Source organism: Rhea americana, unplaced genomic scaffold, assembly GCF_003343005.1.
Source record: "Rhea americana isolate MKP2758 unplaced genomic scaffold, rheAme1 scaffold_2, whole genome shotgun sequence".
In the NCBI taxonomy this organism is placed as follows: Eukaryota; Metazoa; Chordata; class Aves; order Rheiformes; family Rheidae; genus Rhea; species Rhea americana.
In genome coordinates, this window is record NW_028186149.1 from 56,395 (window position 1) to 80,401 (window position 24,007).

At 41.5% G+C, this 24,007-nt stretch overlaps 1 protein-coding gene across 3 annotated transcripts in view; it reads right to left on the reverse strand.

Moving 5' to 3' along the window:
- Window positions 1–24,007, reverse strand: part of TMEM266 (transmembrane protein 266) — an 85,641-nt gene that overhangs the window by 13,303 nt on the left and 48,331 nt on the right. For 2 of the 3 annotated variants that reach the window (XM_085303224.1, XM_085303226.1), the window contains 5 exons: window positions 16,266–16,322; window positions 15,188–15,271; window positions 14,366–14,504; window positions 12,623–12,738; window positions 1,181–1,367 (listed from right to left, as the gene is read on the reverse strand). In XM_085303224.1, coding sequence (XP_085159350.1) covers window positions 1,181–1,367; window positions 12,623–12,738; window positions 14,366–14,504; window positions 15,188–15,271; window positions 16,266–16,322 — 583 coding nt within the window. The remainder of the gene's footprint in view (window positions 1–1,180; window positions 1,368–12,622; window positions 12,739–14,365; window positions 14,505–15,187; window positions 15,272–16,265; window positions 16,323–24,007) is intronic. The other variant, XM_085303225.1, reaches the window with a different exon arrangement.

The window sequence follows — 24,007 nt, forward strand, 5'->3', positions numbered from 1 at the left end:
CCATGTTGTGCAGYGCTCCATTGCTGGCACCAGAGCTCCTCACACCCTGCATTGCCCCTTTGCTGGCCCCGGAGCTGCCCGTGCCTGATCACCGCTGGGCTGCCCGGCACTGGCAGCTTTCAGGCTGCACCTGCAACCTGGTGAGAGCACAACCACCAGGTGAGGTTCAAAACTGATGCATGGGCAGCCACACAAACCTGGTGGGCCAGCTAGGGTGCAGGGTGGTGAGCAGGATGGCTGAGACCCATCAAAACAAAGACAGTCCTTTACTCATCAAACTCCTATTTCCAGGAGCAGTCATGAGCTGACCCTCAGTGGCACAAAAGCATGGAGACAACCAGCCCAGATACAGTTCTAGGTTATGTAGCTTTCCATCTCTTCCCCTTACCATACCCCTTGCTTTTTCTTCTGTTAGCCCAACACTAATATTCACAAAATATCACATAGCTCACACACAGGAGATGCAGGTTTCTATGGATTCATGTCTGCAATTACATATCCATGCTCATAACATACATACATGTACTTGAGTACCTCCCAGTAGACATAAGACTCTTCACTTGGCCAAAAACTGGCCACATTAATTCCTGACGTAACTTTGCCGACATAAGGTCTACAGAAGAGGCTAATCTGGTCTAATACATTTAACTGGATACTATTAAAACCAGTATGAAAACAATGCAATACTATAAATATCACTGATTGAGTTATGAACCGGGTTCCTGTGCCGACACAGTAGTAGCTATGAGCCACGATATCAATTCAGAACTACCCTGGTGCTCTCTAAATCACAGAAAAACAAGTGGCCAAAGTCTGAAACTGGTTTTCAATGTTCTTCTCAATTCCCTTGCTTTTACTTCTGTGTGATTATTTTTTGCCAATTCGCACTTGCTGCTGCTTCTTCAGGGTTTGATGGATATAATTGTGAGGACAGAGGGGAGGTACCGCACACTTATTTTCTGCCACAATCACTCTATTGGCTCTGGTCAGAATCTGTTCACAAACATAACAGCTCCTGCCACTCTGAAGGAGACATAACTTCCTTGCAAAAATGTGAAAATGCAATCTCTAGGGAAAGTAATCAGTTCACTGGTAGAGTGAAAGTATTTAGCAGATTCATTTACTCCACCTAAGGGAGTAGTTGTGCCAGCAGGTAGCAGCACGTGGGGGCAGCACTCACCTCGTGGTGGTCGTAACTCAGTGATGTTCTCAGTTGCTTCATCATCCGAATCTTCAGACGCCACCACCTTGTACCTGTTGCTGCTCTGCTTGTTCAGGAGATGGGGGACTTGCAGCGCAGCCTCTCGCTCTGCAGCCAGGTCTAAGTCTTGCTGGGCAAGGTGGGCCCTCAGCTGCCTGATTTCAAACTAGAGGGAAAAACAACAACATACACTGATGTGATATAAATGTGGCTGGAATTTTGTATTCTAGAGTAGTGCCCTATTACCCCATTAAACTGCTGCAGGTCTGAGTGAAGACCTGTGAGAGCAAAGATGTGGTTGAGCTGGGATGTAAGTCCAAGCTGCTAATGCTCTCCTAGAGCTTATAAGAGCTGRTCTATTCTTCACATTGTCTAAAAATAGTGATTGCCTTGTGCTGGTCATCTATTTAGCACATTTCTGCATTCTGCAGATGTGCTTTTGGATGATTTCTGACAAAAGCTGCTCAATTGTATGAAAATTTTATAGATCACTCTTAACAGGCATATAGGTTCTTGCAACACATCCCTAATCAGCCAGACTTTGTACAGAGGATTTCCATGGAGGTAGGATCTCGGAGCAATGCCCAAGATTGCTTCCCCACTGCACAGGGCAGGGCAAGGGATACTGCAGTTCCTTTCCATCCCATGCAGGAAATCCTGGGGCAGGATGCCGTTTTTYTGGCACAAACATGCGAGCCAGGACAACTAATGCCCTGCTGCAGCAGTGGGGGGGATCAGCCTCACGACTGCTGTTATAAAATAAATGCTGACAAAAAGGCAGAAGGGGACCAGCGACAACCTGAGAGATAGAGCATTTTCTCCTGTGTTTGAGAGCCACAGATCTTCCATAACGCAAGGAGGAAAATCCTTTCCTGGAGAGGCCAGAGGGACCCTCTAAACTCTTCTATAAGCACTATGAAATCCCAGCACTGGGGCCGGGTAGCAGAGGGTTTCTCCTTTTCAAACGYTTTTTAAGATCTGTAGTACAGCGATGACCAAGTTGTGTCTAATTATAGACTCTGAAGGGGAAAGGAAATGAGGCAAGTAATAGGCTACAACATTTAAAATTTAGCACTGCTGGGCCTCCCATAGTTGAAGGCCGGCGAAGCCGTGGCTGAGCGCAGTGCCACGGCATGCCGCGGTGCGCCTGTCACTCCGCGTTTGCAGCAGAGCCGGAATTCGCACCGCGGCGCTTGAAAGCTGGTGCGTAACAGCATGTAGGCTAAATGACTCTGCTTCTGGCCTTCACCACTYGGATGCTGACTCAAATCTATCTTGCTGTCAGCTCTGGAAGGCCGCCTGCGGACCTCGCTCGCTCCGCACGTGACCCAGCRCAACGTCAGGCGCCCTGCAGAGCACCAGCGATGCCTCCGAGCCACGCTAGCGGGAAAAGCAAGACGCAGTTCCTGGGGGTTTTAGAAAGAAAAAAAAAAAAGAGAGAAAAGAAAAAGCAAGAGGTTCCAGTTTGCTCTATCTGGAGACTGACATCTGCCTTCCAGAGCATAAGGCAAAGGAGCTTACAGGAACTGGAAGGCTCACTGCCAGACTGAAATCTAGAGAGCAAAAGGGCAGTTTAAGCTCTCTGGGTCACTTTCAAACCACCAACTAAACAGAGATTTAATACAACACACAGCTTGTTCTCTCAAAATCTGCGGACGTGCTCTGGCAGCTACGGACAGTCAGCTGCACGGAACACCCACAGCTCAAAAGCAAAGGTACCAGCCATGGCAGCCGCCAGAGTCAAGTACCATCAGCAAACGTCAAATACAGCCCTGCCCCTCGATCTCTTCACTGAAACCTCCACGGCAGGCCCCAGCTGGTGCTTTTTGTGTTTCCCGGTGTGCTAGGAAGGAGCAGGCAGCTGGGAGTACGAACTCCCCTCCCCGCCACCCTGCGCGTCCTGAGCCGTCAGGTGCTCATGCCGTTGTAGAGGTGACCATACGAACGTACCACTCCGCAGTCAAAGGGCTGTCCACAGACTGATGTTACAACACAGAGCATTTCAGTGCTTAATTTTCACTCTTAAAAAGAAAATGCCAAAAATCTCATATTTCATCTTAAAAACAAGAAAGATTCCTTTTCAGACATCCCTTTGGTTTGAAGGAAGAAATACACTCAAGAACAACAGTAAAAAATTAACTTGGAGATTTTTCTAAAGATATTGCTTAATCACACATACTTGCCTAGCTCAAATTATAAGGCAGTAAGAATTTGGCATTGTTAYTGTCCTTGTACATCTTGCATTTCATCCTTCAACAACATTTCCATGTATTAGAAAAAAAGTATTGCCCCTGTCATGCTTAATTCTGGCCTAGAGACAGGATCTGATTTTGGAAGAAAAGAAAAAAAAAAGCAAGAAAGCAGGTAGAAAGCAAATAGATAAAACTATTTAAAAGTGAGCTCAGCAAAACAATATCATCATGTTGTACTTCTGCATCACACCCAATTTAAGCATCTTAAGCATTTACAGAGATTGGCTGACCCTTTCAATGACCAAAGGCTTGAAGASGATTGCTGCATTTTACAGATGCGAAGAAAGAAGCACATAAGCAAAAACCYTCCTGCCACACTGAACATTTCATTGCAAAAATGAGGGGAGAAATAGGATGCTTATTTGAGTGCTCCAATCAATAAAGGAAGGGTTCCAAATGCTTTGAATCCACAGATATTGTCAATGCTTAACACTTCTATGCACAGTCACCATCCAGCTTTTAACAGATGAGTTCATAAATTTTATTGTTTAATAAGACTCTGCCAACAAGCTACAAACTACTCAGCCTGGCTTGCTGGACCCAGCAGCAATATGCAGACTGTCATCTTGTGTCACTGCACTAGACAACTGCATTTAGTCCAAATAAATCTTTATAAAATAAATAAGAAAAATTACTACCTTAGTTGAAGCACAACGACACAGGCCACAGGTAAAACTGGAACCACACAGAAAGTGACACCACAGTGATCCAGGTGACCAGTTACTACTTCTGATAACGCCAACAACAGAAGAGGGCTTTGCTGCCATCTCACGTTTAAAGGACAGAAATACATGCCAAACCACAGCACCAGAGGAAGCACCTGCTTCTGAAGATCTCACAAATAAAACGTCCTAGAAGAAACTGAAACCTAGCCCTGATGTCCTGGCTCAGCAACGCTTCCCTCATCTACTGTCCAAGTATGAAAGGCATACGCAGGGCTTGAAACTTCTAAGTGATACGTGAACACATTTTTATTGCTTGCTGCGAACACAATCCATGTGTCTGTCCTATTTTCAGCTCACACCCTCGAGCGAGTTCAGCTGCTCYGAAATCCAGAACTCCAGAGGAGACTGTCAAGAGCAAACTGGAGGACTGAATCCCTAGGCAGGGCAGGGCAGGGCAGAGCAGCCCAGCACCCCACACGTCGGCATCGCGCACAAGGTGAACAACAGCACGCAGAGACATGCTGGAAGATCATAGCAGAAACACTGCCGCTGCCGCCTATGGCACCACACAGCTGCAGCTGGTTAACATGGGCTCTCCCTTCCATCCTTCCTTTATTCTGGATGGTCCCACCATTCTCTTCCAGGCCCCACTCATATTTGTCCCGAAGACTTTGTAGTCATTAAAGTGGTTGGAAAGAGGGAAGTAAATACTGCCATGTGTGTAACTACAGCTTTCTCATGGACAGAGAGAGTTCATTGCATTAATGGTGTTTGTGACAGTCCCATATTTGCAAATATTACTGATGCAAAGTAACCTGTACAACTTGTCCGTAGAGATGCAGAAATATAACACCATTACAGATGCAGAACATAAGACAGAGTCAAAACCCAACTCAATATACTGCTTAAGAATGCAAATCAAACTTTCTTAACCTAAATTAGTATGTGTGAAAATGGACTGGAGGGTTTATAGTAAAAAAAATTTTTTTTTTTAAAGATTTAGAAAAATGAAAGGACATCCATTAACTTTTATAGAAAAACTTAAAAAGGAAATACACATTCTCCTAAACCTTTTAGCTCATGAAAGGCATACACCTAACTCTGGAGATTGGTTTGCAATTAATACTTAAAAAATAGACCAAGATATTTTAGATGTTGGAGTACAGTTTTGGCAACTAAAAGCAACCCACTAACAACAAAGGTTAAGTTAAATAGAAGTGGGTGTTCCTTATGGGTATAATTCAATGACAGACTGCACGAGCAAATTATGTTGCAGGTGCTTATATCTCCTGAACATTATATTGAACACTGACCTCAGGCAGTTCTAATGTGTAAAAGAGCTAATGAGATTGCTCTGACTGCATGTCACATACTCTAGGGCATGCTAAATAAATCAGTAAAAGGTGTAAAATATTACGTTCTTTTTAAGTAAAAATTCTGGGCCAAATTAAAGACATGAAATTTCTATTTGCAGGCAGGAGCTGATGCAGCTATCTGAAGGTAGACCTGGGACTCCTGAATATGGGAGTACTGCAAGAGACCTCTACTGAGAAAATCATGTTTCATATTTTCAGACAAATCATTTTTCCTTCACCCTACAAGGGCTTATGTGTTTAATAAATGCATAACATGGGGAAAAAATAAAACACAAAAATTTATATGCATGCTTTGATTTGTTTTAAAATAAGACTTGTTCATAGGTATCAGCTCTGCACTAAGAACCATGTAAACCCCACAGAGAGCCAGTGGGGAAGTAAAGGAAGTAAGTGGAAGTTAACTTGCTTAGAGCAAGGAGACTGACATAAACTAATTGTTGACTTATGACGATTACAAACTGAGCCCTGGTCTATTTGAGACCACTACTGAAGTTATTTACCATGACACTTATGATATTCATTATCCTTAGTTACACATACTCTGGTAGCTTCTAGTAGGTCCCTAACATAGTATGCAATGAAAATAATACATCTGAAAATACAGATATCACAAAATAATTTAGGTAGGAAGGGATCTCTGAGGGTCACCTCAACTCSTTGTTCAAAGCAAGCTCACTTAGCTTAGATTGCTCACGATCCGTCAAGTTTTGAACATCTCCATGATTGGAGATACCACATCATCTCTGGCAACCTGTTCTAGTGGCAGATCATCCTAATGGTGAAAAAGTTTTTCTTATACTTAATAGAAATTCCTGTTCCAGCTTGTGTCCACTGCTTCTTTTTCTGTCACTGTGCATCTCTGAGAAGAGGCTGGCTCCAGCTCCTCTGCACCTCCCATGATGGAGCTGAAGTTGGCAATAAGATTCCCCCACTTTAACCTTCTCTCCACGAGGCCGAACAAGCCCAGCTTCCTCAGCTTCTCCTACGCCATGTGCTCCAGCCCCAGTTATCTCAACAGCCTTTGCTGCACTTGCTTCAGTATGTCCAAGTCCCTTGTACGGGGGAGCCTGGGCAGGCCACAGCACTCCACACGCAGCCTCACAAGCGCTGGGCTACATTTTTCAAACCACAGCTTTGGAGTGTGCACAGGATTAAGTCATACATGATCTTTTCAAAGCTTGCAAAAGAAAAGCATGCTAAAATTGCAGTATGTTTCTCATGCTAATAATATGTTTATACATGTACTGCTAGAGAAGTGAGATTTTATATTTATAAGGGACAAGACACGCAAAGTAAAGGAACAGTACATGTGGCTAATGTGAAAATACCCTTACTACCAAGAAAAGGGAGTTACACACTGTCTTGCACAAGAACAGTAACTAGATCGTCAGCATGGAGAGAAAGCTCATTGCTGGGAGACTTAAGCTCACTTAAGTGTTTTCAAATCTGTTGCATGTCCTCTTGTAACACACACTTAATGTTTTGGCATGAAACAAAACAGAAAGTTCTACAGGGCACCCCTGTGCGTTTCCTCACTTAAAAGAATGTCTTAGGTAATTATTTATAAGTAGGTAAAATGACAGAGACCTACACAGAGCTCTAGAGAGCATCTGACTTCACATGCCTGGATTTATAAAAAGCACCACCCATCCTATCTGATATTTCACAACATGTATATAAGGCTCAAAAAGGGTCCGATTTAGTAGTAAATCATATAGTACTTCTCTTTAATGGTCTAGCAACAGAGTATGATTGACAGTTTCAGAGAGATCAATGAACATTTCAGAAAGAAGCTTACTCGTGCCTAATGCAATAGGAGCAATAACTTTGCTCAGTTCTATTAGGGCTGTCCATACAGTACGCCCTGCCCCAAAACTCATCTCCACTGGGATACAATCCAGTGTTTATTTCCATTAGTTCAGCCACTGTTGGTAACAGTAAAAATCAGGAGATAGTTGCAAACTAATGATTTATAGACAGAATGAAACACAGGATGACCTTGGCTGCCTTCCAGTCACTAAGAAAATGACTACTAGTTAGAAATAAATTAAAATTATTGCAAAAGGATAACATAAGTTATTTCTCCGATAGGTAATTTTACCAGCTAAATAACCCTGTCATTAAACTAGCAGCYGTTGTACAAATTATATTCCAAGATAGAAAAGAAATTACAGCTTTCATAGTTGTTCTGGTTTTGAGAATGATGAAAAACTTAATTCTGCAGGAGCTGACAGAAAAGGAGCTCTTGTGATAAGGCTGAATACATAGTCTTAAGCTGGATTGTAGGTAACTGAAGGACTCTCATGAAAGCTAAAGAAAAAAGATCATATGCTGATTTTCTATCAGAAATTCCTTTACAGCTGATTCCAGAAGAAAAAAATCCAATCTTCCCTGACTGGAATTTGCATTATTAAGGAAACTTTGGAATTTTCTTCATTTTGCAGTTTAATTTAAGCTATTTGGATAAAACAATACCATCAGGAATCTCCTCTTTTTATATTTTTGATTCCAGTGAGACTACTTTACCTCCGCAATTTTCAGAAATTCCTGTTATTGTGACTACTAATGTTTCTCATGTTTTGTAAAGTCTTGTACAGCCATCTCAGCCCTTGCAGTACATTCTGCCTTGACTGCCCTAATGTTCTACTCCCATTTAATGACATCTCTCTTGGCCAGTGGAGAATAAAAAAAACAGTAAACAATTCAGTGTCGGTGGGGTGCTACAGAGACTAAAGTGGTGGTCCACGCAACCATAATTCATAAAATAAATTCTGATTTTCATATGGTTAGCCAAAAATCAACATCTGGAAAGAGTTTTCATGTTTGCAAGAGTACATCTTCAATGTCATTCAGAAATGGAAACATGCTGTACAGTTGCGATACCCTATCACCGGCCAAAAGAACATACAACTGACAAATGAAACATTAATTTAAAAAGCAAGACAAAAGGAGGTTGCATTTTTCTTCCTTTCAATTTTGTTTAGGGGGTAGACTCCACTTTTCCCACTTCTGTTTGCTGCACTGCTTGCTGCTACACAGGCCAAGATGCACAGGCAGACTCCTGCTTAGGCTGAAAGGAACAGCTCACGTTCTTCTCATTACAACAGGCTGTATCATATATATTAAATCATCACAGAATAAAACTGAGGTAAGGGAACCTGTGTGAAGGATGGAGCAGAGGGGCTACTCAGAGTTCCCTCGTGAGTGGGAGGACGGGCACGAAGAGCTTTTTTTTCCAGGTTGGGTAGCACAGTCACCGGCCAAAGGCACTGGATGTCAAGACACTGGCCTGGCAGCTCCAGCCAACCTTATCCCCAAAACACTTTGTGCAGAAGAAATGTAGAGGGGCATCTGAAGGTAAACAAGGTTGGGGGCCCTGGGGAAGGCACTGCTCCTGGCTGCTCCGGGCTCATCCCAGGGATGAGGGCTAGTTCTGAAAATAGAGAGAGATGGGGCAGCAGTGACACAGGCGGATAATCACAGATGTCCTGGCCTCTCCCTTAGGCAGGCAACTGGGACCTGAGCAAAAAATGTCACAGAGAGTCCAGCTGGGTCATTTATAGGGAGAACGTGCTTGCTGGTACAGTGTAGCCAGACATTAGTCTTTAGCTACTTCTAGTCCTCTTCTTTGCTACCCTACCTTTTCACTGACTTTTCTTTCTCCCTGGCTTCCTGGCTTTTATGTTTAAAAAGAAAAGAAAAGGAAAAAAAAAAAAAGCAAACTGGTGGTTTTGCTTTCTTTTTCGTCCTACATACTCATCATTCAGTCCTGCTTTTGCATGTCTTACCTTTGGCCAATAGAAGCATTTCTGCAACTGTGGAGTCAAACAGATTCCAGAAAAAATCCCCACAAAAACAGGAGAAGGTAGCTAGGCAGAAGAGAGAAATTCCTCCCCTCAGGGGCCATGATAAATTAGGTCAACTTAAACTGACCATAAAGTTATGTACATTCGACTATGTCTAAATCAATTACGAACAAGATACAACTCCACTCAACAAACCTACATGTGAAGAAATGCCAGACAGAGGTTGCATTTACAACTCCAGTTCTTCCACTTCGCACATATACACAAGGTTGACTCAAATCACAGTTTAATGCAGGGCATTGGTTGCTGCTCAAAAGTATACCTAAAAACTCAGCTGTGACAAGAAGGCTACTTGCCTGTAAAGTGCATCACTTACAAAACAGGAGGGTATAACACTTCTCAAAGAACTGGCCAATTTTTCCTCTTTTTTAAACTCGAAAAAACAGCTTAGTTTTTCCCAATACCTCTTCAGAAATCACAAATATTTTGTCTGAAACTTTTAAAATAATTTAATCTGGGGAAGATGCCAGGCATTGAGAATTTCAATCCCAATTGGTTGACACATGGCAAAGCAGCAAGGAATGAACACAAGATCTTAGACAATGAAGCACCGAGCAATCTTTTTAACAGGAATGATTCCAACTCTGTCTATAATCAATAAATCAACACAAATCATGAGTGTGGCCACCAAGTAGGAGCCTTAGAACAAGGGAGCAGCTACAGCCCCACGGCTGGGAAGYAGGCAGCCATGGTGGGCTGCCCCGTTTTCTTGCTTGGTAGGGAGTGCTGGGCTGCCACAGCTGTACACCCAGAGGAGAGAAATCTCGCATGTACCTGAGGCATCAGGGCAAATCCTACGGGCAGAAGCGGTTCTGTGTGGTTCCCAGCTATCCCATCTGGCCATGCTACAGATGACACTGCACAGACACAGCAACCTGAAATCCCTCCCTGCTGGGACTCCAAAGTCGACAGCAGCCAGATGGCTGTGGGCAACCCTCAAAATCCACTCAAAAACACAGTCATCCACGCTCAAACTCCACAAATGAACAATCATTTAAAAGGTCGGGAAAGATGATCAAATGAAAAAGCAAAAGTCTGGCAGAATTTTAGACATTAAATACCATTAGGACAAATTTTTTCCACCAGATACTGTACACAATGTTAATGTGAATATTATAATGCTGACAACTTGTTCTTGACTGAATTATGAAACTATTAATTTACAAAGGAAAGATGCAGTACTTGTGTCAATGTCTTATGCTGCTAACGGCAGCAAATGAGGACATTTACCTCATATTAAACAGCTGAGACATTTGTTTGGCAGGAACTCAGGACAGTAAAATAAGAGAGATTAGTATGCTGCCTTTTTTTCTATAGTCCGTATTTTTCCATAGTTGATGACACTTGAAAGCTAGCAGGGAACCTGCTCTGTTTCCACAGATTTACTCAACTACCAATGTAGTATTTYTTTGTGCTTGATATACAGCTGTGCTAGCCATCAGAGTTCAGATTAGGGCTAGTATGCTTCAACATTTTGTAAGCCAGGCACGCAGATAAGGAGACACAGGAACCGAGGGTGGCAAATGCTGCTTCTGAGCCCCATTTGGGAGAAAGAGTCCACCCTCACTCAAGACTGAGAAATAACAACACCAAAAAATGTTTGGGGATGGAGAGAGTTACCTGGATGCATAATCTATTTCCTAAAAAATGAATGTTTCAGAATTTACGATTTTCTCATTAGGGCAAGAACAGTAGCACAACAGCAAGGGCTTATACACAAAGGACTGCAGTGGCACTCAAGAAATCTGCTCTGGTGTGCCTAGTGTTTGGTCAAATGATAAACCCTTTTCTGTAAAATGGGGTATATACCATTTCCAACCACAACAGAAGCATGATTCAATTAATATTATTGCACAGGTTATATGAAGAGGACTGCACTTTTGCCACTGAAGATACCTACATGTTTGGATGTAACTAATTTTTTGCAGGAGTCAAGTCTAAGGTTTAAAAATTTGTTACAGTTAATATGACAGACTGTCAAAAGCAGCAGTATAAAACAGCATGCACTGCCAATGGGCCTTCTAAATTCGTAACACAGACCTAACGCACCTTACTGCCATCAGTAGTTCATTTGCTGAATCCTAGGTTGAGAACCAAGAGACTTGAGACTCAAATCCAAAAGCCATTTAGGGTCCTAAATCCTGATGGTTTAACAAATATTTTAAGTTCCTAGTTTAGCAATGGGCACCTAAATCCCACCTTCAGATTACATGCCTGCTGGGCAGTTGGCCTGTTCTAGGATAAGTCACCTCTCCTCCTGTTTGCTCAAGTCCTTTAACTTTTTGTCTTATCAAGTCCTTCAGATTTAGAGCTCTTCTCATTTTGAATTTGAAAAGCACCTACCACAAGTGTGAAGAGGGCACTGATGCTAGAAAGGAACTCCAAGCTTTACTGAGACACCTCACTGTTATCCTTACAGTTGAAACAACAGAAATAAGTTACACAGGGTATCATTCTGTTGCAGTTTGATGGTTGCCTGAACGCTGCACTTAGCCTGAGCCTCATCATACGTGACTGGCTTCTACCTTAAAGCAAGTTACTCGTGAGCTCATTTTCATGAGACAACCTGTAATTCAGAACTCTTGGTTCATTGCAAACTGGTGGCTTTATATCTTCTTTTTAATGTAAATGTATTTCTCTGAGATATTTTAAGCTTCACTTTCCCTTATTTCAAGACTGAGTCACTGAACATTTGGGGGCCTGGGAAGAGTCTGAAATCTTGACTTGCTTCCAGCAACTAGAAGCTTCCGTTGCAGCATTTTGAGTCTGCCAAAAGAGTCTCTGATCGACCTACAGGGAAGCTGCCTGCTGCATGTAAAGCAGGGGAACTTCACAGCAAACAGGAGTTTAGGCAACTCATTAGCTTTCAACTGCATATAGTTTTCCCAGGAATATTACCTTAATATAGCTGCAGTCTCCAAACGTGGCAATGATTTTTGCATGTTCTGAAATAGTAAGTCAAGCTCACTCAAGTACTCACTCAATAAATTAAATACTGGAAGCACTGCTTTTCTGTTCCTTGCACTTGTTTTTTTCACCTTAAACACATGTGCACAGCAGCAGAGGGAGACAACTGCTGTTCGACAAAGACCCAGCTGATAATTTCCTGACTGCAGCTAGATACTTCCCTAACACTGAAACGTGTCACCTTGCAACAGAACTCCTAGTAATATTCCTCAAGCCTTAGCTTGTGGCAAAGTAGGTAAACCATTTCATTTGCCAGGACAAGCTATGTGTAACAAAAGAGATAACTGAACTTTACCCCTTGTTCTTGGCAGATCTGAGTTAGTCTTTCCAGCTGCTCATCTTGAATAACCTTTGCCTTCTCATATTGCTGAATCATCATCTCCATCTCCACTTTCACTGGAAGGACATAGGCTGGAAAACACAAATAAGCACTTAAAGTAACCCAGCTGTGATTTGTTTTTTATCAGAGGGAATACCTTTACAGACCTTTGGGCCAGAAGGGATCTTCATAACAATCTAGTCCTATACTGCACAGGCCACAGAATTTCACCTCTTTCACTGACAGATAGAGAACTGTAGTATTTCTTCTAGAAACAGAATGAGAGTATTTCTTCTGGGAAAGGGCTTCTAACATGTACAATGTGAGTCATCATCAGGGTCTAGACCTTGTTTGCTCACATCTCCATTTGCCTGGCTGAGCTGAAATGCATTCTGCATGCCCTTCCCAGCTTCTGCTCTAATACAGATGTTTTCCCAATATTTATCACAGATTTCCTGAATTGCTGGGTTGGAGGATTTTCTGCTTGGAGTTGTGCCCATCCCCTTGAAACTTCAATAGTGTGACTCTCTTGGGAAAAGAATGATTCCAGAGCTCTAAGCATTTAATTCCTAGGCTTGGTTGCAGGAAGTATGTCCTTGATGGAAATAGCAGACTTAGAAAGAGATTTTAAAAACAAGAAGGCATTTCACTTCTATTGCTTTTCAAGAGGAGGTGGTTGCTATGGCCCAGTTTTCAACAGGTCTTCTGAATGCCTCTGGAAATTTTGTTCCAGTCTTAATTAAGGCAAACTTAGATTATCAGCAAAATTGTTTTATGGCTACTCTAATTCTTGATGCTTTGTGAAGGTACACAAGATCCTGATCTTTGCTTGGACACTTCACTCAGAAGGCTATGATCTTTCCTCAACTCTGAATGCTGAGTGTCCTGGGCATCTATCCCAGAAATGACAACCCGACCCTGATCTTTCACACAGGAGCAAAGTGACTCTTCATTTACTCCTTTTCCACCTCTTATCCTCGCAATCTGAAATTTCTGAAAACATTATCACAAAGTAGCCTACACTACTATCCTTCATCGTCTCTAAGGTTTGTTTTCCTTAAGTCCTTGCTTCCAGGCACAGTCATTGGTTCTGTTCTCTGCAGGGGTGCTTTCATCTCCCCTGGTGCCTCACCACAGAGGCCTGTGCAAAGCAGTACTGATGCACCATGCGAAACAGTACTTTGCAGCATGCTAGCTTCACAGAAAAGTACCTTCAGCAGAGAACCCTTCAAGAACTGTCAGAAGAACTCAGGAATCTGACAAAAAAAATTGTATTACAGGCAAAAACTTGGAAAAAAAGCACTAAGACAGAGCTACCTGGGGGGACATGGGGAGGGTGCAGCAGATATCAGAAAAGTAGATTAGAAGCAATTATTTTGCAGAACCCGGAATAATGCCTGCCAGCAAGACATGGGAAAAAGGGCAGGTCAGAGGCATTTGTTTGACAGGATGGAGAATGTGAAGATGCCTCACTAAAAATTAAGTCAATCAATTATAAATGTTCACAGGGGAACAACAGATACCATCATGAACTTGAGATCTACTCTCTTCCATGGGAGTCATAACTTGCTTCTGCTCAGAGCTTTAAAATGTAAGAGTAAGCAGAACAATAAAAACAGTGCTGACAAGTAATCTTACTAGTTTTTCCGTATTTTTTAAACCTTTTCTTCCCCAGTCTGTCAGATAATTCTAACAGTYCCAATCTGAATCACCACTCACCATCAATGATCCTCTTCACTCTCCATATTCGTAGTGTGATAATAAGGCTGATAGCATCCCATGGGCTGCTGGGGCCATTCGCCACTGTTGAGGCCACCATTGGCGCCAAGGACAAGATTATGACAGCACCATCAAACACCTAGGGAGAAATCAGCTTTTTCAAACCTTTATTTATAAGTCCTGATCACAAGCCCAGCAATTCCTGCTTGCAGTCTTGAAGACTCTGATTTCCTCCAAAAGAAATGTAATATATATTTGAAAGGGGTAGGAGAGTGGCCAAGCCCCAGAAAGGCTGCATCCTTTTCAGGCAGCACAACAGAATCCCTTCGTGCTTCATCCAGATTTTACGAGGTGAGAGAGAAAATGTGGTGGGAGGGCAGGGAGACAGAAAGGCATTTGGATCTACTAGCCAAAATCGCCAAGTAGAGGTGATAGCGTAAATGCTATTGCAACCAAAAGTTTTATCATCATTGGTATTTATTACCTGTTAGTTGGCATAATACCATCCCAAGAGACAATACAGTCCCTGCCATCTTATTTTTTAAATTAAGAGATCAAGAAGACAAGTTGAAAGAGATGGAGCAAAGAGACTTGATGGCTCTTGGCCATATCCTGACTACTCAACGGGTGTGCAAACTGCTGTGCGTTGAGAAAGACTTCCTGCTCTCACCCTCAGTGGGCCGCTAAAATTTCAAGGATCCTGACTAAGAAGGATTCAGAAGCAGCTGTGTGATGTTAATTGCATTGCAGATTGGGTCAGAAGAGGTAATTGTGCAAGGCGTAGGAGTAAAAATGTGTGCATAAACAGATTTCACAGCAAACCTGCAAGTGTCGTGTCTGTTCTACACTTGCCCAGTAGGGTAGAGTCGAGTCACACATTCTTGATCCTCCAGAGACTCTTCCCAGCTGTCAAAGACCACTGACTAATGGTTTGCACAGGGAGACAGCACATAGGTTTTCTATGCACCACACATTCAGAATTTTGCATAAGAACTCAATGTATCGAAAAGAAACACTTTAAACTGCCACCATAATTCCACACTATCAAACTAAATTATCTGGAACTGCTGCGTTTTGCTCAGTAATACAGTATATCAATAACGTGAGTTTCACTTCAGTTTTTAGCAAAGTCAAAATGTATTCAACTTTATTACAAAAATGTGTAATCATCTGAATTCACTTAAGCGCAGTGAAAAAACAAATTTCCTCCTGTTGCATCCTCTGCAGCATTAGCTTTTCAGATGATGATCAAAAATGAGCCTTTATTTTTCTTGACCTTCAGATTTCTGCTTGGATTGAGATTACGTGTTATTTTTAATATGTGCATTTCCCTGTCTGTCTCTGGAACAATATGCACACTTTACCCCACTTTTAATTTGGGGTAAAAATTACAATTTTTTTCAGTTAGATTTAATTAAAATAATTCACAAGAAATTTGAGGGGTTGCCAAGTTACTATTTTCTATCAGAAAACTGCAAAAAATTTTGCAACCAGTTCTAATTTCAATTTGATTATGGGAATGTGGTTACACAAGTCACACGACAATTTTTGCTCCTATTGCTCATTCTCTCAGGGTAGTACTGTTAACAGCTGGGCTAGCACAGGTCTAACAATAAAATTCATACACACATAGAGCAAAATCTGACAACTTTTTCCCTCAGAAATAAAATATTTCTATATATGGCTGAAACTTGCACTCTTCTGGAAGTCTTACAGGAAAAGGGACTACCACATACAGCTATGTATACATGCATATGCCAAGAGGAATGTGCTTTCACCTCTGAGTATCAGCTAAAAGACACCTGTATTGCATCAAGTCTATAACAAAGCCACCCCAAGCAGTAATTAATATCCCTACTGTGTCTGCCTGGAAAACAATACAAAGAGTAGGAGTGCTTACCTCTATTTTGTTTTCAATATAATCCCATATGCCAAGGACTACAATTCTCAAAACAGTCTAGTAAAACAGATTAGAGAAAAAAAGACAAATGTTATTGTAATCTAAGATAAATGTTTAATCTTTATTCTATTTTAATGATACTAGATTTTTTTGTCTTAACTAAGTGTTAAGTGTTTCTTCTAAATAATACAGAGGACTGAGAAACAGCCATGCTTCTCTATTATAGAAGGAGGCACCGCTCTCCAACCACYATATTGACTCAGCAGAACTTCTCTAAACGAGTTCCGAGGTCCCACATTCATCAATCTTCCTATCCTCCTACAGCTTCTCTTCTAGAGTTGTGAGATTCAGATTACCAAACCCCCGCCAACCCTCAGGTCTGTATAAGATTTGGTCTCAGGCCCTCTCACAGGAGCTTGAATGGGGAGAGATTCCCTTTTCTTGACATCTTAGATATTCCAGTGCTTCTTGTTTTCTAAGAAAAGGGGCACTATATATAGTATGTACCTAATAATGTATGAAGCTACTGATATTTCACCAAACTGAAGAGCAGAGGCTATTATTTTCTTTTTCCAGATTACAGGGCCGTTGCCTTATTATAAAATCCCAGAAAATATCTCCATGATATTTTCTCAGTGATCCTGCTCTATTAAGCGAAACAGCTATGAGTAGCACCAATAGCTAGGAAAGAGGAATAAAGAATGAACACAGAATGAACCAATGGTGAATTCCCATTAAAAAAAATCCAATGGCATCTTTCTCATTTTTTTTAACCTGCCTTTAATACTTTCAGAAGATGCAATAAAAAAAAATCAACCAGCAAATTAATGATTGAAATTGAATTCACATAAAATCATAATCAGTAGGGATATTTTCTGCCCACAGCAACAAACTCAGATTTCAACACACATTACATGCATGAAGATCCTAACTCTGCAGTTGTATGCCTTGCAGAGAAAATCAAAACGCTACTTTCTCTGTTAAAGGACAGAACCGATACAGAGCTCAGCAGACCTCTACATGAGGGGTGACCATGCCAAAAACTGTGCCGAAAAAGGTAAAAAAGGTATACAGTGACTGTGATGAATATACACATCTCTTCATTACAAATACAAACATATTAAATCCCAACCAAAACCAAATTAATGCCAAACATCCTAATGCTAACTGCAGAATGGTACTGGATTTTTCCAAACAGTACTACTCATACGAATAGCTTTGAACCTCATGAGCTCAGTTGCCTCGCTTGGCCTGGGCTGACTATGCTGAGCTCAGTGTTGGCACTCCAAACCTGAGTAGGAGCCCTTAATCTTGTTCTGCAGCGGGAGACCCTGCTCCAGGAGATACGAGGTTCAGAGCCTAGCATCATAGCATCAGCGTACAGGGAAGTGAACCAGCCAATGCTCAGGCAAAAAAGGCTTATGTGAAACATCAGCTAAGTCTGCCTGAAGAAGGGAGCTGCTAGCCAGAAGAGCAAACGCTCTTCCGTTTCCTCTACACAGAACGATGAGACTAAGTAAATACCAGGAACTGGTTAGGCTGCTGGTCTTTGTATTCATGTATAAAGAACATTCTACAAGCATTTTATAAATGCAGCCCAGGAATAAAGAGTATTCTCAGGGATTTCCTTATTAACCCATGTGCAGGGGGGCCTTGATGGGGAGGAGGAGATGCACAACATCAGCCCCTCTATGATCCCATTTTCACCAGCATGATGGGATGTGAGTGCATGGTGTAAGCGCRCACGCTGCTGCAAAAGCAAGGTACTCCTACTTTAGGACAAAAGTAGTTGAGCTCCTCTGTAAGCACCTCTCATGCTCCCCATTGAGTACATGCACAAAATGCTTCTGCACAAGTTACTCTGGAACACACAAATTTAATCAGGTAAGTTAGCCTGGGGTCCACCACAGCAAGTCCACAGGCAGTCACTGGGACATGAATGAGGAAATGCAATATCTCCTTTAAAACTTSGGATGCTAACTTTCCCAGAAGTAACCCTGCCGACACCAGAGAAGTCGGTCTCATTTTCTTCTATACATAGACTACATTTGCGAAATGCTAAGCCAATGAGCAACTAAAGGATGGCCGAATACTTTACGTATTAATGGAAACTGATGGTGAAAAACCTCCTTGCCTGGGGCAGACATGCACAAAGATTTTGTCTTTGAAATAATAAGGCACATCTGCCCAAAATAAAATAGAAACACTGGCTTACAATCTTAAAAAAGAGTTGTTTTTTAGGGTGCATAAAAAAGTACTTTCCACCTTTTCAATTCCTCACTGCAGTGTTTAAATCAGACTGTACTACTGCCACATTAAAGGGTCTGAGAAGATCCAAGGGCTAGAAGCTAGCACCAATGTTTTCATTTTCAGGCTGCTGATGTGAATCAGCACAAGTCACCAATGACTGGAAGTCTACTTGGCAGACCTTTAATGCAGTAACGGTTCTCAGCACTACTTCTAGAAGACAGGTTTCTATGCCACAAAGAAATAATCAGCATCTTTGCTCACAGGTGGAGCAAACAGACTAGAGCAAGCTGGAGCACAAGGACTGAATGATCCCAGCAACTCCGCTGAGAGATGTAATCTTCCAAACAAATTCTGGGCACAACTGAGAGTTAGGTTTTTTTTTTTGTTTGTTTGTTTTTTTTTTTTAAATTGTTCTGTAGGGGATGTCTTAAGGCTWCGTGTTGCCATTATCCACCAGCTTGTCACTGTGGATACAAAGCATGTCATCACTGAAGCTACAAAGCCAGTGGCAGGAACCTTTGCCTTGGTGCCCAGCAAAAGCAGCATGGCAAGTAAGTCCACACTGCACGTATCCAAAAATACTGCTGCCCAGGAGACATCCAGGTACCCACTGGCAAGTCTGCACAAGTAGCAACATCAAACGAGGTTTAGCTTCCTCTGCCCTCCCTCGGTTTGTGGAGAGAACATGTGATTGCAATGCACCCCACTGCTCTTGTTACAACTCTTGCCCAAAGGAGTCTCAACCACAAAAATTTGGACTTCACTAGGCAAATTTCCCTGCACAGTTTTGGATCCTAAAGAATCAACAAATACTTTGACTGAAATGAAAGCATTAGTGTCACTTACAAACAACATTTTAAATATTTTTCCCAAACAATCAAAAATATATTTCAAACAAATACATATCACACTTGCTTGTGCRCTTTCTTTGCACAGCATATTAAAAATAAGAATATGCAGCAGAATCTGAAAAAAACAGAGACAGAAATTAATAATCCAGAAAACTTCCTAGATGCTCTACCTGGACCAAACTGAAAAACACAAATTCATTAAGAGAATTGCCACTGTAACATTCATCACAGTCCAAACATAAATGTTAGTCATGACTGTACCATTTGCTGTACTGACACTAGTATCTACAAGAAACAGGAAACAAAAAAAAGAAAGGAAGAGGCACTGCTATTTTCTTACTGATGTGCAGACATTTTTCAGCACTGTAGCAAATGCGCACACAAAGTTTTGCATTACACTGCAGGCATTCTGCATTTTTGGACACWTAGGTTAGAATGCGAACATTAAGTATAAAAGTGAGTACTTTTCTATGAAAGGCCACTGCCAAATTGTTTTTCTCTAATTGAAAAAGAATGATTTAACATTTCTTGACTTGAAATCTTTTAATTAGGAAGTCCTGAACATATACAATTTTTTGGTTATATGAGAAACTTTTTTTTGTCTCCTCAGCCTCAGGAAAACTACATAATTACATAAATGCCTGCCCTATGCACTAAGAAAAGCTAAAGGACTGAATGTTTCTGATAACTTAATACTATCAGATGTAAAGAAACTTAAATCATTTTCAGGCAGAAATGTAATTTTGAAGTTGACAGTGTGCCTTGGTGATGCATAGTTGTTTGTGCAACGTCAGCTCTCTGCAGTGAGGTCTGTGAAGAGCTGTGTGATGCTGCAGGTTTTCTCTCTGATTTTGCAGAGAAACSTGGCCAAGTCCTTCGCTGAGCCAGCCGTGTGAATTCCCACAATCTGCGTGAGTTAGCCACATTTGTCAGCTGACTGCACTGTACATTCGGTAATTTTAAATACTTTATTGCTTGCACAGTTAATACACAATTTACTACTCCATGACTCACTGTGCTAGATTCATCCCTGGTGTAAAGAAATGAAAAGGAGGCAGTGCAGGGGATGGAGCTGGCCCACTAGGTTTAGCTAGCGGCCGAGTGGAGTAATGCTGCGTTTCAACACGGGGTACAAGTTGTACAAGAAAGAGATGGAGGATGGTTTGGAGTGGAAAGGGATCTTTGGCAGAGTGCTTCCCTCCTTTCACTGCCACAAAACTAATCTGTTACAGAGGTCATTTACCTCTGGCTTGCACCAAAACCCTGAAGATTAAGCTTCTGCTTTAGGGATATATCTCATTAGACCAAACATTTATCAAAAACTTTCCCAGAAAAAGTACCTTGTACCTCATCTGTGATACATAATCTCTCTGGTTTGGGTCACTGCACAGTGACCTTAGCTCATTCGCTACCTTTTGGGGTGCCTGCCCTGAGATGCTGCCTTAGTTGCTCTAGGACACACTCCTCATACGCCGCCAGGGCATGGAGGCACATATTAGTATCTTTAGAAGAGCTGTCCTTCTGCTTCCAGTGCGCAGGCATCCTCCTCACGAGGGTCCTCTTCAAGTAAGGCTCTGAAAGGAGAAGGATAACTACTAACCTCACCTCATACGTAGCCAGTTCAAACGCTGCTCGCATACTGCGTGCTGTAGCTGCTGCAGCTCTAGTACCACATGTGGGCATGTAGAAATAATTACCTGCAAAGGCTTGGTGACACTAATAGACATAGCATAGTACATTCTTATACACTAACTACTACTAATATTCTATTACGATATTATAGAGTATACAAATGTATCTTTGCACAAACATCACAGTTAATATATAGTCCCATAATATTTGTTCTAAGAATACAGAGAATAATAGTGAGTTTTAAACTGAGAACTYGGCATTGATTTGAAAGGGCTTTAGTGGACAGGAATGGTTTACCGGAGACACAGCACATTACCATGAAGTAATGCAGAATGAACAGAAAACTGATCTTAAGCAACTTTGCATCAGAAGTTCCCTGTAGGCACGATTACACTAGCACTAATTCTTATTCTTCTGCTGCACTATCTAGAGGTGCTAGATGCTTGCTACCAAGTACCAACGAAAGCTGCTAAGAGACCCTGTGAAATAAAGAAAGAAGCTTAAATTTAATTTTCTATTACATTAGCTTATGAAATCCACATCTTTGTTCCTAGATCCCCTCTCATCAACTGCTTCAAAAATCAAAACACAGCCAGCAAAGCATGTTGCTCTGTGAGGAAAGCAATGTGCACCTGGAATGAAAGCAAAAATCCAGAAAAGTAACTTCAGTTTATGGAAGAATTACAGAATTAACAGAATATTATTATCTTTCTGCTTAGCTGTTGAAGGCATCACTAAAAATGTACCAAAGGTAAAAGAGCTGATTTCACATTCTTYGGGAGTTGTGGGAAGGACATTGTTTTCTTTTAGTTCTGTTGTTTGGGATGTTTTGCCATTTCAAATTTTTATAGAACACTACTGGTAGAGTCTTTCTTATGAAGCTTTACTCCTTCCAAGGGGTGCTATTAACAGGAAGCAAAAGGGTCAGAGATTACTGAATCGGATGAATAAAGTTTTGGATTTTTTTTTCCTCCTTAAAGTCAAAAATCAAATATGAACTTCTGAGACATACTTAATGAAACAAATCCTTTATCAGCTAGGACCCCAGACTCACCAAACTCTATTCAAGAACTTGTATAGTGCACGCAGCCACAGGAGAAGGGTCGCAATTCAGTGAGTACCTAATTTGAAGCACACCAGCACAACCAGTCTTGGTTACTTGCAGGGAAATACTCACGTGCTTAAAATTAGCAGAATGCCTGAGTGCTTGGCTGAGTGAAGCACACACAGAGCAATGCAAACAGCTAATATTAAAGAATTCATTTCTTGCACACAAACACTCATCAACCTCAGTGGAACAGAACAGCAGCTACAGAATCAGGTTTTTGTGGGAATGTGATAAGGCCATTAAAATACAAGCAGACTCCAATCCACTTACCAAAACACTGTGACATTCCCCATCTTCCTTTTCTCAGCCAACTATTACCAAGGCTGAATTTGCCCTCTTGATAGGGTGTAACCCCGGCCTTGCCTTGCTGTTGGTACTGGGGTTTTCCCCCCAAATGTCTTTCTCTTCTCTTCTGTGTTAACATCTGGGTAACATTTGGTGCACAGACAAATCATAGTGATGTATGTAAACAGAGACAAACATACACAATCATCACCACCAGTAAATCCTGTTCAAATATTTGGAAAAAAAGCAAAAAGAGTTGATGTGTGCTTCACTTGAATAAAGATATTTTAATGTTGGAAAGTCACAGACAGTGACAGAAGGAGAATGTAAAATTAACAGAGTGCAATAAATTCCTTTAAGGCTTGTGGTTCTAATGTAAGTGTAGCAAGAGCAGGAAAATGCTGTGAGAGTAGCTACTTAATTTTGTTGGCAGCCATTCTGCTGGCAGTTGCTGTTTGCTGGCGTGGTTGTCCCCTTCCCTTCAACCAAGCAGAAAGCCAGGGCCTGTTTAACTCTAATGGGATAGGGCTGTCAGTACTTGCAGTGACTTTACAGCACCAGGCACCAGCTTTTGATCAGTCTTATTTTTCCAGAACACTCAGATTTTGTGCTGGAAGTTTTCTGGGGTTTTGAAGTTGTTGGGGTTTTTTTGCTGTTTTTTTTTATTATTTATATTTTATTCTTTTAAAGAGTCTGTTACAACTTTGTGTTATTTCTTCTCTGAGTTGAGGCCTTTCTGAAGAATTATGTAACTAATGGAAACCAAACTAGAGAGAAAACAATAAACAGCTCACCTTGGGATATGGTATTTGCTATGGAAACTGCCCTTTCTGAACACTAGAGACCCTGAATTCCTGCTTTGAGGAAAAAGGTAGTGACTGAAGGGCTAATCATCCCTTGGCAGTTGCCTTTTATATCCAAGCAAACTAATCAATCCTGCTCATCTCTGGAAAGCCATCCTGGCATGAACAGTCATGGACTGCAAAATCTCCCTGTAACACMCTGTCTTCCCAGCACAAAATTCCAAAGACAGCTGACTCACAGTATTGGGAATTAGGCAGCAAAACTCCTCCAAAGGCACCAAATGAGTAAATAAAATGAAGATGGGAGAAAAAAAATCCTGATTTCTCTGATCTGCAATTTTTGCAGTATTTCACAACCTCCTGGAAACGCAAAGCTTTCCATTTGGATGGGGAAAAAAATTAAACCTTGTGCTTTTCTTTTGATGAGACACATTTCAACACAAACAGATGTGCCCATTAAGCCAACCTGGCATGAGGTCATATCCAGTAAGCCCCTATCAGCGGCAAAGGTACACCTTCACTCTGTTCCTGATCTGTGGTCTTTGAAGCACATCAAGATGCTTTGTGTAGCCACCTCTGTTGTTTTAACTCAAAGACTCTGAGCTGCCAAAAATTCACTTGATGAACCAATATCCAAAAATCCACTTTCCTTTGCGTGCCTTACATGGCTGCCTCTTGGCCTCATTTTTCATCGTCATAAATTTAAAACACAAATAGGTGAAAAAAGATATTTTGAAAGAAAGAGATAAAGTGAATTGTAAGGGGCTTATGAAAATGAGAACAGCAAGCAGACAGAGAAAAATAATTCCAACT